Below are 15,349 nucleotides of genomic sequence, written 5' to 3'. Positions count from 1 at the left end.
AAGCCTCCTTTGCAAAGCATTGGTAAAATTTCACCCCCAAATCACTCCATAACACTTGAAATCTTTAAAAAAAATGCTATTAATTTTTTTTTGATGGTAGTGAAGGATGTGCAAATCTCCAATACATACACAAGATTCTTAAGAGCTCCTTGGAAGAGAATAAAAACTGGCTCATAAAAAATCTAACCAATGATGCACTGGCACTTCCCTGGAAACACATCAATCCACCATAAAATGTCTATAGTAATGTGTGATCAAATTTTTATTACCACATCAGCTATATCATAACTTAGGAGCTTTGTTATTTTGGTTCGCCATTTACACATAACAATTTTCAAACTCACTATTTTGGGTAGGAATTCTACATAATATTTTTGTATTACTTCCCTGTTTTCTCAGAAAATGGAATATATTAAATGATTTCCTACTGGGATGTTTATTGACTAAGTTGTTCTGGGAGGCTTTTCTCTCTCTACATCCTTTCTCTTAGATCAGCAACACACACACACACACACACACACACACACACACACACACACACACCCCTACACACACACCTCTTTGACCCCCATAAGTATCTCAAACTTATTTCCAAAATATAATTCATTCTCTTCCCCTATGAATTCAGCCCTCTTTTACTATCATCCTTGCAGTCACCCTGTTTCCCAATCACAGAACTGACTTCCATTCTTGTCTTTTTCCTTAGAACCACAGTCAACCAGTGGCTAAGTCTTGCCATCCATCCCTTCCTTGATAACATCTTTTACTAGCCCTTATTCAGGTTCTCCTTACTTTTCACTTGGATTGCTACAAAAGTCTCCTTGGAATACTCCTAGAACCTTCCACATCTCCACACACACTTCAGGGAGTTTCCAGAAAGGCTTTTCCCTAAAGCACAACTCTATGGGTCCAAGTACCTTCAAGTGCCTCCCTATTGCTTCTGGGATCAAATACAAACTCCTTAGCTCAGCACTGTTTCAAAGCCCAGCTTTCCAGGTTTATTGTATATTATACTCATTCTAACATTCTCCCCATAGCCTGGCCTAGTTACTATTTTCAGAATTTGGTGCTCAATCTCCTACTTCGATTCCTTTGCCCAGATGTCCCCATGACTGCTTGGCATCCCCCTCCTCACTTCTCTTTCAAGGCATAGCTCCTAGGCTGTCTCCTAAAGGAAGTCTTTCCTGATTCCTCCTTAGTTGTTGATATTAATTCCCTTCATCTCAAGTCACACACACACACACACACACACACACAATGTATTTCCTAGTAACTTGAGTCCCATGACTCCTTATTCTATTTATTCCTTTAAAACTTAAAGGAATTTTAAATTAAATTTAAATTAAAGTTTAAATGATCTTTAAATAGTCTTTTATTGCCAATCTTGCCCTGCCAACCCTGTCCTGTTCTACCATCTTCTGCCTTCATCCCCACATTGAGCTACTGAAAAAAGCTTGAGAAAATTATGAAATTGGGTACAAGACAAATTTATGTTATATAATCTCAACTGGGTCCTCCCTGCTCTAAATAAAATCATTTCGACTTCCCTAATGAATTCACTATTTCACTCTCCACAGCAGATCTTCCAGTCCTTCTCATCCCTCCTCAAACCTCCCTTAGCGCCTCCTCTCCCAACTCTCTGCTGAGAACCTGGCCTCACATTTCCCTCTGAGGCCACTGACTGAGTGCTCCATCTGCTCCCTCCTCCTCATCTCCCATCATCCGGTTGTCTTCCCCCCTCTATCACCTTTACTCTTCACAAAAGAAGAGGCAGCCTTTTTCCTTGTCAAGGATAATCCCTCTAAATGTACAAGGGACCCTATTCCATCCAGTTTTCTGTAACAGTTTGTCTTCTCTATGATCCCCATTTTCTGGCCTATCAATCTATCCCTGTCTAATGGCTGCTTGCATTCCGTCTACAAACATGCCCACGTCATCCCCATGCTCAAAAACTCTCACGTGATCTATCTTTCCCTGATATCATCTCAAATTTTTCTTCCCTTTTGTGGTTAAAGTCCTGTAGAAAAATGGCCCTGCTTCCTCTCCTCTCACTTACTCTCTTTGTATGGTCTGGCTTCCAAATTCAGATGACACTCTCTATCAAGTATCTCATGGACATTTTCTTAATCCTCATCCTTCTCAACATTCCCACAACTTTTAATGAGGTCAATAACCCTCTTTAACTTTGTATTTTCTTCTCTCTAGGTTTTCAGGACAAATTTCTCTCCTGATTCTACTCCTGTCAAACCATTCTTTCTTGGCCTCTTTTGTGAGATCTTCATCCATATCAAGCTTTGCAGTAGGGGTCCTCCAAGGTTCAGTCCTGTGTCCTCTTCTCTTCTTCTATGCCATTTTGTTTGCTGATCTCATTAGCTCCCACAGACTCAATTATTCTCTCTCTACTGATGACTCTCAGGTCTACTGATCTAACCCTAACCAACCTATCTCCTGACTTTTGGTCTTGCCAAAACTGATTATCCCTGCCAAGTTTGCAGACCTTGAGCTTGCACACTGTTTCCTCTTTACCCTCCCTAATTTTAAAAAAAATCAGGATAATGGTCTTTCTCCAATCTTGTGGAACCTTTTCCCTGATTTGGCCAGGATCTCTCAGCTAAGAAGTTCATCCCTAACTAAACTCATCTTTTCCCCCCTCAAAGCATATCCTCCTTTCCAGTTTCCCTACTGCTGTCACAGAAGCATCCATTTTCACAGTCACCCAGGCTAACCACCTAAGAGTCACTTTTGACTCCTCCCTTTCTCTAACTTCACAGATGCTGCTCTCATCATCTCACCCTTGAGTGCCTGCCATAGCATTCCTGTTGGTCTCTCTGGCCCATTTTCTCTACTCCAGTCCATGCTCCATTTAGCTACAGTGTAAGTTGGGTGATGTCACCCCATGGATCAGTAAACTCCCATGGCTCCCTATTATGTCCCGCATCTGTGTGGTTTTAAAGTCCTTCATCACTTGGTCTCTTCCTCCCTATCCAGTCTTCAGACACTTTACTCCTTTCCACACATTCTGAATTCTAGTCATGCTGGCCTTCTTCCTTTTCCTCAGCCAATCTATTCTAATTCCCGCTACCTCGGGATGCTCTCCCTTCTTCTCTCTTCCTGGCTTCCCTCAGTCTCAGTTCAAAATCCCAGAGTCCTTCTCATTGTTGTTGCGTTCCCTTGTAGATGACCTCCAATTTCCCTGTCTACATCTTGTCATCAGACTGTGTGTGAGCTCCTCACAGGCAGGGGCTGTTTGGGGTCTTCTTTGACTCCCCAGTGCCCAGCACTACTTAATAAATGCTTGGTGACTCGATTCCCAGGAAGGAAGCTCCCTCTGCCACTGAGAGTCAAATCCTTTCCTGAACTTTTCAGACTCACAGAACCTGCGTTAGACATTAGCAGGGACCCCAGAGGCCAGCCAAACTGCTTCATACCCAGAGGAATCCCAACAAAAGAACGTCCAGCCTCTCCCTGAACATCTCCAAGAAGGGAGACTCTATTGCCTCCCGTATAGACAGAACTATGAGCAAATCTCTCAAGCCTAAATTCACCTCTTTCTAACTTGTACCAGGCCCTCTGAGGCCACAAGTGGAGTGTATTCCTTCCTTCACACGACGGTCCTTCAAACACCTGATGAGAGCTCCCAGATCCCCCCAAACCTGACTCCTTCCCTCAAGTCATCTCTTCTCCAAGCTAAGCATGCCCGGTTCCTTTCACAAACGCTCACATGACATTCATCATCCTGGATGCCTCCCCTGGACCTTCTCCAAGTTATCAATGTCTTTCTTAAACCATGGCTCCCCAAAGTGAACCCCAAACCCAGATGACACCTGCTGAGTACAAAGTACAGTGAAATGATCACCTTCCTATGCTTCAGGGCTAGCTCCTGTTAACGTAGCCCTAAGATCACATATTTTTAAAGTTTGTTTGTTTAATTAATTAATTTAGAATATTTTTCCATGGTTCCATGAATCATGCTCTTTCCCCCTCCTCGCACCCCCCTCCCCTAGCCAACGATCAATTCCCCTGGGTTTTCCATGCGTCATTGATCAAGACCTATTTCCATATTATTAGTATTTGTACTAGGGTGATCGTTTAGAGTCTTCATCCCCAATCATATCCCCATCGAACCATGTAAAGATCACAGATTTTTTAACCCTTACCTTTTGTCTTAGAATTGATACGAGGTATCCTTTCCAAGGCAGAAGAGTGGTAAGTACTAGGCAGTTGGGGCTAAATGACTTGCCCAGGGCAAAAGAGCTAGGAAGTATCTGAGATCACATTTGAACCCAAGACCTCCTGGCTCTCTCCATGGCCACATCCCACTACACTCACGAGCTTTTAGCCCACGAAACTCCGCCAGGTCCTCTTCAGAACAAATGCTGTTTATCCAGGCCTCCCCATCTTCTACTTGTAAAGCTAATCATTTTATACCCAGCAGCAGGACTTAACATTATCCCTACTGAAATCCATTTTGCCAGGTTCAGCTAAGCATTAACCTGCCAAGACCTTTATCCTGACTTTGTCATTCACTTTGTTAGCTCTCCCTCCCACTCTTGTGTGACCTGCAAAGGAGCATATGCTGTCAATGCTTTTATCCAAGTCACTGATCGAAAAATGCTCAACACTAGAGAGCTGGGCACCGATCCCTGGGGCGTTCCTTCCACTGGAGACTTCTTGTCCTGCGGACACTGAACTTTTAATGGCTGTTCTTCACTGACTTTTTTTCCAGATGTTTGCCACCATCTCTTTGATTATCCACACCAGAGTTTTCCTAGGAATCACAGGTCTTGAACTTACAAACTGTTTCCTCTTCTCCTTCCTTCCCTGACTTTTTTTTTTAAATCAGGGCATTTTTCCTTCTCCAAACTTGTGATACTTATCTCATGTTCTATGACCTTCCAATATCACCTCTTAATACCTCTTTACTTATCTTGGGTATCAACTCCATGTTATCATTTCTATTCTGTCCAGGGTAAATGACACTTTCCCTTGCAGAGGAAACAGAAATGAGAAATGAGTAGCTCTGTCTTCTCCCTGTCCTACCTCCCCAAGCAAGGGTCCTTTCTCTTCTCTGAGGCTCCTCCTACTCCTCCCAGTAAAGCTAATAACATTCTTTTGGATGTCCTTCCCTTCCCTGGCTAGCCTCAGTTTAGCCAGGGTTTACCATCCCTGACAGTAGTTTTATATGGATTGCCACAGCCTTATATTCAACTTTGTCACCTGGCCTTGCTTCCATCTTCTGGACATTTGTTTTTTTAAACCTAAATTGGCTGGACCCTGTGCACCCACAGCGATCTCTTCAGACAAATCCCATTTACGGTCTTAAAAATTGTCTAGATCACTGAAGGAGAAGTTGAAACTTGAGACATAGCACATGCCTAACTGATGATCTGGATGCTAGCAATAAGCCTACCAACTAGCAATAGATAGCAGAGACACTTTGTTAATTCAATGAGGTAAGCTGGATGGGCTCTTAGAGAATACACTCATGTTAGAATGTGGTTTTCTAAAGACAAGGAGTCTGCTGTGTTGGGGAAGCTCCCTAGTATTGATCCTCTGTAAATAAGCAACTCTAAAATCTGGAGGACCCTATTCTGGGAGTGGAACTGGCAAAGATTAGGCTTGAAGTGAAGAAAACGTAGGAAAAACACAGAGGACACGGGGGCTAGATGTTAAAAGAAACATTTCTATTTTTTAAAATGGAGAAAAGGCTTTCACTAGAGCTAAACCCGATTGCTGAGAAATGAGAGCACTCTAGAGTGCATATGGAAGTTCAGAAAATCAATAAGAGACTCCTGCTAGGGCAGCTCTTGACTTTTTTTGGGTCAAGGACCCCTTTGGTAGACTGATGAAGCCTGTGGACCCTGTCTCAGAATATTTTTAAATGAATAAAATAAAATATAGATAATTACAAGGGAAATCAATAACACTGAAATAAATTTTAAAAATATTTTTAGAAGGGTTCTGTGAACCAAGAGTACTAACAACAGTACAATTAGGAATCCATGTGGAGCCAAGATGATGCTCCTGTCTCTGGCATCTTAGCTTGCTGACCCATAAAAACAGTTAAATATGTAAACAGGCAGAACAGAAAGGAAAAGAAAATGGAGCTAAAGATGCCTCTGTCAATAATCTGAGTATGGGAGTAGGAAAGGGAAGGCCAGGGTTAGCTAACTAAGCCCAAAGAGAGTAGGCAGATCTAGCATGAATCTGCAAAATGGACAAATGAACATTTTAAAAGTCTGATGTCACAGTGTTGAATTTGCATGTATTTGTACTTGTTTACAGAAGTCTATGACTTCTTCTTTGTACGAATTAATTTGGTCGGCCACATGTACTGTGCTTTCTTCTATCTCTGACTCTCTGTGTGGATGTGGATGGAAGTAGAAACTGACCACTTCAGTGAATTCCAGTGGGCTGGAGTAAAGGGGGGTGCTTTGATGATCTCAATGACAAATTAAGGAATACTCAGGATTTTGAAATTTGCTTGCTGATCTGTTATACCCTCAAATATCTGCGATTTATCTCCTGACCAGCTAGTCATATCATAATTGATTTATGGGTTAAGAGCCACCTCGCAGTTCTTGAGCCATATTCTTCTCAAACCAGAGAAGGCAGCTGAGATGTAGGTGGCTCAGGAAGATAGTGAGCAAAGATACCCATGTGACCCGTGGCTCATGTATACCAGTATAACCAGTATTAGCAACAGCAGCCACTAGATGGTGCCATGAAAAAAGGACCAGACCTTGGGTCTCAGACACCAGCTAGGAAGCCCTGGGCAGGTCGTTGAACGATCGTCTGCCTCAGTTTCCTCCCCAGCTGGAAAATGAGGACAATAACCTACCTCTCAGGCTATGGTGAAGGTCCTCTGAGAAAATATTTGCGCTGTACTTTACAAACCTTAAAATACAATATAAATGCAAACTATTGCCATTATATAGTTTGGGGTTGTTTCTGTTCCTGGAGATCCTGAACCAGATGAAATCAGCCTTCTCCATGCACCTATTTGAATCCTTTGAGAATTGCCCTCCTAAGTTTTTTGTTCTTCATACAAATCATGCCCAGTTCCTTGAAGAGACATATCTACTCTTAAGAGGCCTGAACTCTTCACCATCCTACCCATTCTTACTTATTACTATTTGAGTCCTGGCATCCAACCCGTTCCCAAACGACCTAACCGTACCAACATCCAGTTGATAGTCCTCCATCTTTTCTACAAGAAGAACCTAAGAGGCTGGCAAATGCAGTCTATGAAATCCAGATCAACAGCATCTGTGGCTCTCCTCTATCTGCCAATCTCATAATCCCATCAAACAAAAAGAGATGAAATTAGTGGCATTTATTCTTGGCAACAAAGTCCTGCTGACTTGAAGTGATCACCATTTCTGTTTCCAAATTCTCATGGGCCATCCCACAGTAATGTGTGGTAGAATTTTTCTAATAATCCAAACTAAGATCAACAAATGTTTCTTTTTGAAAAATGGGACAATGTCATAAATATTTGCTAAATGAATGTGAAACACAAACTTAATATCAGGCTCTTAGCATTAATGGTACCTTTTTTTAAAAGCAAAAGCTAGAGAATTAATTACACTGAAGACTTTGCCTAGAGACAACCAATCTATGGAAAAATTCCCCATAACATTTCACCTGCATGATGACAATAATCTATAGATATACATTTCTTAGAGTAGCAGCATTCCAATTCAAATAAGTGATTTAGGCAATTATACAATTATGTAAATTATGAAGTTGCCATAAGCACAATGAACTAAACTAATGGCCAAAGTTAATTAGGGGGACAGCCTGGGATTCAAGGCTTTCGACAACCCGGCACTCATCTATCTTTTTTACTGTCACTCTTCTCCTTGTACTCAATGTTCCATTAATACATCCCTTGCTATTTACTCATGTTGTATCTTACATGTGGAATGCCCTGATTCACACATGATCATTTTCAACCCATTGAAAATGTTACCCCCAAACGTTCCACCACTATGAAGTTTTCCTTCCTTCCCCCTGCGTCATAAAGGACTACACCTGGTTTAGGTACTGTTTGGGGTTATAGTTGTGTACATGTTCTATGCCTCCTACTTGGTGGATTGCTAATTCCTTGAAGGTGAAGGCCCATTTCTTCACTGAATAGCAACTTTACACACACAGGCATGCTTCACTTTGCTGTGTTTTGCTTTATTGTGCTTCATAGATATGGTGGTGGTGTGGTGTTTTTTTTCAAATTGAAGATTTGGGGCAACCCTGCATCAAACAAGTCTATTGTGCCACTTTTTCAACAGCATGTGCTCACACTGGGTCTCTGTATCACATTTTGGCAATTCTCCCAATATTTCAAACTTTTCCATTATTACTATGTGCTACGATGATCTGTGAAGTTACGATTGTAATTGTTTTGGGATGCTATGAACCATGCTCACATAAGATGACAAACAACGGATAAATGAGTGTGTTCTAATAGCTCCTGGCTTGGCTGGTCCCTGTCTCTGTCCCTTTCCTTGGACCTCCCTACTCCCTGAGAAACAATAATAGTGAATAATAAACTTACAATGGCCTCTAAGTATTCAAGTGAAAGGAAGGGTCAATCGATATGGCACCTCTTATATTAGGAAATTGCCATAGCCACTCCAACCTTTATCAACCACCATCCTGAGCAGTCAGGAGCCATTAACACCGAGACAAGATCCTCCCACCAGCAAAAGGATTACTACTCGCTGACGATCAGAGGAAGCATTTTTTAGCAATTAAATATTTTAAAATTAAGGTTATGTACATCTCTTAGAAATACTATGGCCCACTTACAGACTACAGTACAGTAGTGGTCTGGAACTGAAGCCACAATATCTCTAAGGTATCCCTGGAGTATTGAAACTCTGATGGATTTATATTTGTTTTGGTGTCAATACTCTTCATTAATGTAGATTACAATCCCTCCATATCTTCTTATTCTATGTAATGCTTTTTTCTGTCTTTTCATAAAGTCTGTTCAGCACATAGGAGGCCTTCCTTTCATTGTTTTAAAAACTCAGAGATAACTATCATCAGTTGTCTCTCATCCTAACTCAACTCAAACCAGTCATCTCATTTTCTTCGCAAGACATGAATGTTCTTGAGAGCATCTTACATATTGTGTGGGGGTCCTTAATAAATGTTGGTTGAAATGCTGACATTTAAAAAGCCCAATAACTAGTGGTTTACTATTATCCCTAGCCTAAACTTTGTTTCTCAATAAATTATAAATAAAGATGAAAGTTTGACCTTACAAGGAAATATGAAATAGAACCAAAAAATCATTACTTAGGGGAGCAAAAAAGAAAAGTCAACTAGATTAACATCTTTTTTTAATCATTAGCAAACTTGGTCAATAATTAATTGCTAAGGGAAATAAAATTTTTTTAAAACAATAAAACTTATTCATGGGAAATAGGTAGACACTACTTGGTAATAAACATTTTCGAGTTCTAAATTAAATTGAAATGTAATAACCATGTTACAGAATGGAAAATAGTGGAATATTTGTATCTTAATTATTTCTATCTATAGTCTTTCCTCAAAATAGTCCTCCAAGATACAAAGCAAATATTCCATTTTAGTCTATTTAAAGGAACTCCTCAATACCCTGGGTAGCTTTTCTCTGATTAGACGGAAGAGCTAAAAACCCTTCCCAAATCCTCCCTTGATATCCAGCTCAGAATTTCCAACTCTTCATTTGTTTCCTCTCCTTGAACATCCTGGATAAGTTCATAAGAAATCACATCATCATGGAGATGGCTTCAGCTTTTGTACTCAAAATACCTCCATGGTACCCTCAGATGCCTCTCCTCTCTGGAGGGCTAAGCTAAATGGCAGCCCATTCCACCGAACCTCCCTTTAGAGGGCTCTGATTTTCTTACTCTTCATTTCCCACCAGTTGTTCAGCTGGCAACCCCAGGCACACAATTGCCCTTGCCCACTTCCCCCCACTGCTACCCTCTGGCACCAGCCCCTCCCCTTTCAACTTCCTTTGCTGTATCTCCTCTCCACTCAAGAGGGCAGAGCCAGCCTTTTTCTTATTTGTATCCCCAGCTCTTAGTGGAGTGCCTGGCACAGAGAAGGCATTTAATAAATGCTTACTGACTATTATTGAGCTGACAAAATTCTTTTATTAGATAGGCAGCCCCTGTTTTTAACAAATCTCTGCCTCAGAAAGAGAAATAGAGAATAAAGTCACCCTTCAAATTTACAGATGTCTGTTAGAAAGCCTCTTCTTCTTCTTCTTCAATGCCACATGGCCATTCTCAGTCACCAGAAAGACAAGCTGATGACACTGATTAGGAACAAGGAGTGTGTTTCCAGAACTGCTAGGAACTGAAGACGGAATCAGAACCCGCAGAGGTGAAAGAGATCTTAGAGATCAAGCCCAACCTCTGCCCAAAACAAAAGGAGGATTAGCAGGGAGATTGGATTAATCAACTGGTGAAATCTGAAGGAGAAAAAAGGGAATAGCTTGATTTAGAATTCTATCTTATTGATCCGCTTAAAATAAGTGATTTTTAAAAAAATCTTGTTATCCTGGAAATATGTTTTCTATATAGAAATCATCAAAGATTTGGTCTATTTTAGAAAGGCAGGTATTACCTGACTTCCCGGGATGAGAATAACTCAAATATGATTAGGCTACACAAACCAACCCCAAAACATGCAGCCCAATTTCTGGCTTAGTGACTCCAAATACAGAGTTTTGGGGGCTGAAAAGATACTGCAAAAAGCCAAGCATATCCCATATCCGGGAGGCTGCAAAGTTGGTGTCCTGAGCACTTTGCTGTACAGGGGACTCAGGACAGACTGGGCATTCTTTTTTCTCAAGGCATAATTTTTTCCATTCATTTTTTAGACTGCCATGGAATTTCCAACATCCTCACAGTCAAAAATATAAGAGGAGGGTCTCTGGTTCTCTATGATCTTTGTGGCAATGTGACACAAAATGTCCAACTCTTGTCATGTCCAACTCTTCATGACCCCATTTGAGGTTTCTTGGCAAAGATACTGGAGTGGTTTGTCATTTCCTTCTCCAGCTCATTTTACAGATGAGGAAACTGAAGCCAACAGAGTGAAGTGACTTGCCCAGGGCCATAAATCTAGGAAGTATCTGAAGCTGGATTTAAATCCAGGTCTTCCTGACTCCAGGAACAACTGTACCACCTAGCTGCCCTACAGTATTATACTTATAGTCAAAGAAGGCCTAAGTTCAAATATAATGATGGTTCACATTTATATAGAGCTTTAAAGTTTGCAAAGCACTTTACAAATATTATCTCATTTTATCCCAACAACCTTGGAAGATGGGTACCATTATACCCATTTCACAAATGAAGAAAGTGAGGCAGACAGAGGTTAAATGATGTGCCCAGGGTCCCAGAGCTAGTAAATGGCTGAGGCTAGATTTGAACTCAGGTCTTGCTTATTCTAAACAAAGTGTTTTCTACACTGAGCCACTCAATTGCCCAAATCCAGCCTTTAACATGTATAGTAAATATGTGGTTCTGGATAAGTCATATACATTTTCTGAGCCTCAGTTTCCTCATCTGTGAAATGGGAATAATAACACTAATATGTATAGTCACTAAAGCACAGATGAGATCATATGAGCAGCAACTATAAACTTTAAAGCCCTCTATAAACATAACCTATTATTATAGAAGAATTTTTAAAAGTAACACGCTAATCATTAGATGCATCTCTGAAAAGCTGTGTATAAATAATTCTCCCTCCCCACAAAGAATGCATTAAATTTTTAAACAAAATTGACAGGTGAACATGTTAAAAGAATACATTCATAGCTCCATTCCAGATGGAAAAAGTCTGTCTTAGATTATCTTATTTTGAAAATTAAGAAATATATCAATATTTTCCCTGGAAATTTAAGACTGCTTTTGGAAGAATAGTGAATAGATGAATACTTGTACTAAATTGAAAAAAGGCAATGTGAATCAAGAATTTTTACTAAGAAAATGACATATCAATGGGCTACTTACAAATAAAGGGACAATATCAATAAACATATACAACATTTAAGCTTCAAGTGAATATAAAAATGATTTTTGGGATTAAAAAAACCTAAGGGAAAAAGTTTGATTTCATTTCTAAGCAACGTTATTATGGAACCTATTAGTCTATAATGTACCAAATGGGAAACAAAATGTCATTATGCTAGAAAATATTGGCTTGAGCTCTCCTGGCTCCTTCACAAGCTTAGTCCAAAGCCCATTTTCTGCAAGAAACCTTTCCTAGAACCTTTCCTATAAAGCTAGCGTTTTACATGCCGATACCCCCATCAGAATGTAAGTCCTTGAGGGCAGGGATTTGCTTTTTTTTCCCTCCTAACCTCAGCTCTCAGTAGAGTAACTGTGGCATAGTAAGCTGGAATGAGGAAGACTTGTTGAATAATTGGCTGATTTACTTTTTACAACAAAATAAAACTGAAGAACTTCCTAGTGCAAACTACATGCCTATATTTTAAATGTTCTCAAATCTACCTTCCCCAGCCTGACCCTTCTGCTGGCCCTCCACGTCACCTCTCCATCTGCCTTTCAGACATCTCAAACTAGCTGTCCAATGAGCATCTTAAAGTTACTGTGTCCAGGGCAGACCTCCTTACTTCCTCCCCCCTCCTACAGAAGCAACCCAATCCCCCGCGTCTCTCAGGCTCGAAAGCTGGGAGCCACCCTGGACACCTCACTATCTCCTCCTTTCTACATTCCACCTTTTGAGTCTCTGCATGGTTCTACCAAACCACCATCTTTGCTTCTCTGGAACCCTAAAAAGCTACAGGCGACCTTGTCCCGGGCACGTCAGCATTGGCTAGTGACAGGCAAAAGTGCAGCAAGCCTGGGGGAAGGACCAGAAGCCAAAGGGGCACTTGTGCTGGGGCCCCACGAGACCTCCTGCAGCTGAGCTGGTCATCTGAGGCGCTGGACTCGGGACCTCCACCTCATGAACAACTGGGGAGGCTGTTTTGTGAAGCCCAGACCTCACTCTATGGTTACAGATGTCTCAGCAGAGAGTCCCTGGCTCAGAAACTGTGGCCCTGAGCAGAGAAGGAAACTGAGGCACCGCAGGAAGGCTCGGTGGCCTTGCTCAGGGTGTGGGCTTGGAAGGCCAGAGCCAGCCCTCTCTTCACTTAACCCACTGCCTCCCTAAGGCCTGCATGTCTTCAAACAGCTGCTAGGCAGCCACATAAAGTGGGGTGCAAACACCGCCAAGGAAACCAGTCCAAATATCTCCCAGGATTAAATGACACACGCTGAAATAGAAATCTTGACAGCGGAGTGGTAGAAGACCCCAACACGCAGGCTGTACTCATGTTGCCTGAGGAGCTAATGTAAGGGAAGAGGAGTCCAGGGATGCCGCTGGCTAAAGGGCCACCACCAAAAACGCCTCCTCCAGCATCTGCCAAGCTCGGCTCCGAAGAACCCAAGACCTTGAAATACAGAGAACCCAACACGTATGCCAAGAGCACAGAGATCATGCCATGAACACGGAAACGAACAAAACAGTGAATGAGAAAGTTGAGACAGGTGCTCCCGGCTCCTTACCCATTGCTGCTGCTCCTGGAGCTCCCTGATGGTATTCTCAGCGTGCTCCAGTTTAGTACTGGCCTCATCACTCTGCTGTTTGATGGTGGCCAACTCCCGTTTTATGAGGTAGTTTTCCTCAGCCTCCTGGGCTCTTGTCACTTGTCCCTTAGGACATAATTTTTTTTGTGTGAAGCAATTGAGGACAGATGCAAGAAACACTGCCTTTGGGAGGTTTAACTATGCACTTTGCCATATTAAATAACCTCAGAGCATAGCACAGTTTAAGATAATCAATAGCTACCAGCTGAGGGCTGCTTTAGCAATTTTGAGGGAACTGAATATGAAATTAAACTGACAGTCAAACTGTTCTTGCAAAATTCAATTCATGCAATATTATTCATCTCCACATGCATCAATTAAACATTTCCAATGTAAGAAGTGAATTTCACAGGATCCAGAGATTACAACTGTAATTTATACTGGTGTATTTTCAATAAAATAAGGTTATATCTATAACGTGCAAGTGCCAAGACTGAAACTTAAAAGCAAATCAAGATGATACTATCGAGAATTGGCTATGGTCATATAATCTGAGAATTAATTTATTTCCTTATAAATGCATGTAAATGTGCATGCATTAAAATGGGATTTTCTAAGTGGGATAGTTAGATTGGGGGGGGGGAGGGCAAGGGTAGGAAGAAAAATTGGAGAAAATGCTCAAGAACTATACCTGTATCAATCTATCTGCCAAGGAAGCACTTTCCTATAAAAGGAAAAATTCAGAGGAATATAAGGGAAAGAAATAAAACAAAAGTGACAAAGTGATAAAATTGAGAATAGAAAGAAAAAACCATGCTCAAATTCCACCTACTTTTCATAATTTTAGAGAACATATTCTATGTTAGAAAATTTAAATTTATATATTTTAGACTATTCATTTTGATTATTCTGACAAAAATATATCAAGACTACAGTAAAATACAGAAAGTAAATTGCTTCTGAAAAAGATTAACATTGACCCTAAATTGCTTGATGCAGAAAAAAGAGCTTTTTAGAAGTTCCTACATAGTTGAAACACCCCGGTTCTAACCCTCATTTCACATGGCTTCCCTGCCTCTGCATAGCCCACTGAATGGTCCAGTCACGTGGATGGAAAGGAGGCAGAATTTGAGCATACATTTGAATTTACAAAGTGCAGTGGCGTTTGTGGGATAGCAGCTTCCAAAGAGGCAAAGCAAGGAAGGTTACATAACTGAAGACCCAGAATTAAAGTGAAATAATTCACCACAAAATCATATTAAGTAAATCTGTTCTTGGACTTTGGTTCTTTATTGAAATGTTGAAATAAAACACTGCAGATAACTCTGCTGTTGCAGAAATTAGAATGCTTATGATAATTCTTATAACTATTTAGTGACAAGGTTCCTTATACAAAACAACTAGAAAGCATTGAATTTCATGGAATTCTAATTCCAAATCCATTATTCCTGAAAGCAACTATAATATTCTGTAGTTTTACTGAAATTAAAATGCATCTTCTCAGAACAACTGCTTTCAAAAACAATATCTAAATCAATTTATCTACCTAGGTATATATGTGTATACATATACATATATATATGTGTGTGTGTATATATATATACATATATATATATGCGTGCATGTGTGCGTGTGTACTTGTAAACAAAGTTTACTTTTGACCTCAAAGTTTTTAAATATTCAATTTAACAATTTCTATGCTGTACAAAACAGACCAACATGAAAGAGTAGGATATAATTAAAAA

At 40.6% G+C, this 15,349-nt stretch overlaps 1 protein-coding gene across 13 annotated transcripts in view; it reads right to left on the bottom strand.

Moving 5' to 3' along the window:
- EVI5 (ecotropic viral integration site 5) overlaps nucleotides 1-15,349 on the bottom strand; it is a 221,510-nt gene that overhangs the window by 70,409 nt on the left and 135,752 nt on the right. For 11 of the 13 annotated variants that reach the window (XM_007480307.3, XM_056815347.1, XM_007480311.3 and 8 more), the window contains 2 exons: nucleotides 14,296-14,328; nucleotides 13,584-13,730 (listed from right to left, as the gene is read on the bottom strand). The exons of 1 other annotated variant lie outside the window; for it this stretch is intronic. In XM_007480307.3, the coding sequence (XP_007480369.1) occupies nucleotides 13,584-13,730; nucleotides 14,296-14,328 (180 nt within the window). The remainder of the gene's footprint in view (nucleotides 1-13,583; nucleotides 13,731-14,295; nucleotides 14,329-15,349) is intronic. One more of the 13 variants, XM_007480308.3, reaches the window with a different exon arrangement.

Source organism: Monodelphis domestica, chromosome 2 (genome assembly GCF_027887165.1).
Source record: "Monodelphis domestica isolate mMonDom1 chromosome 2, mMonDom1.pri, whole genome shotgun sequence".
Lineage (NCBI taxonomy): Eukaryota > Metazoa > Chordata > Mammalia > Didelphimorphia > Didelphidae > Monodelphis > Monodelphis domestica.
This window is presented reverse-complemented; position numbering and strand designations above follow the sequence as displayed.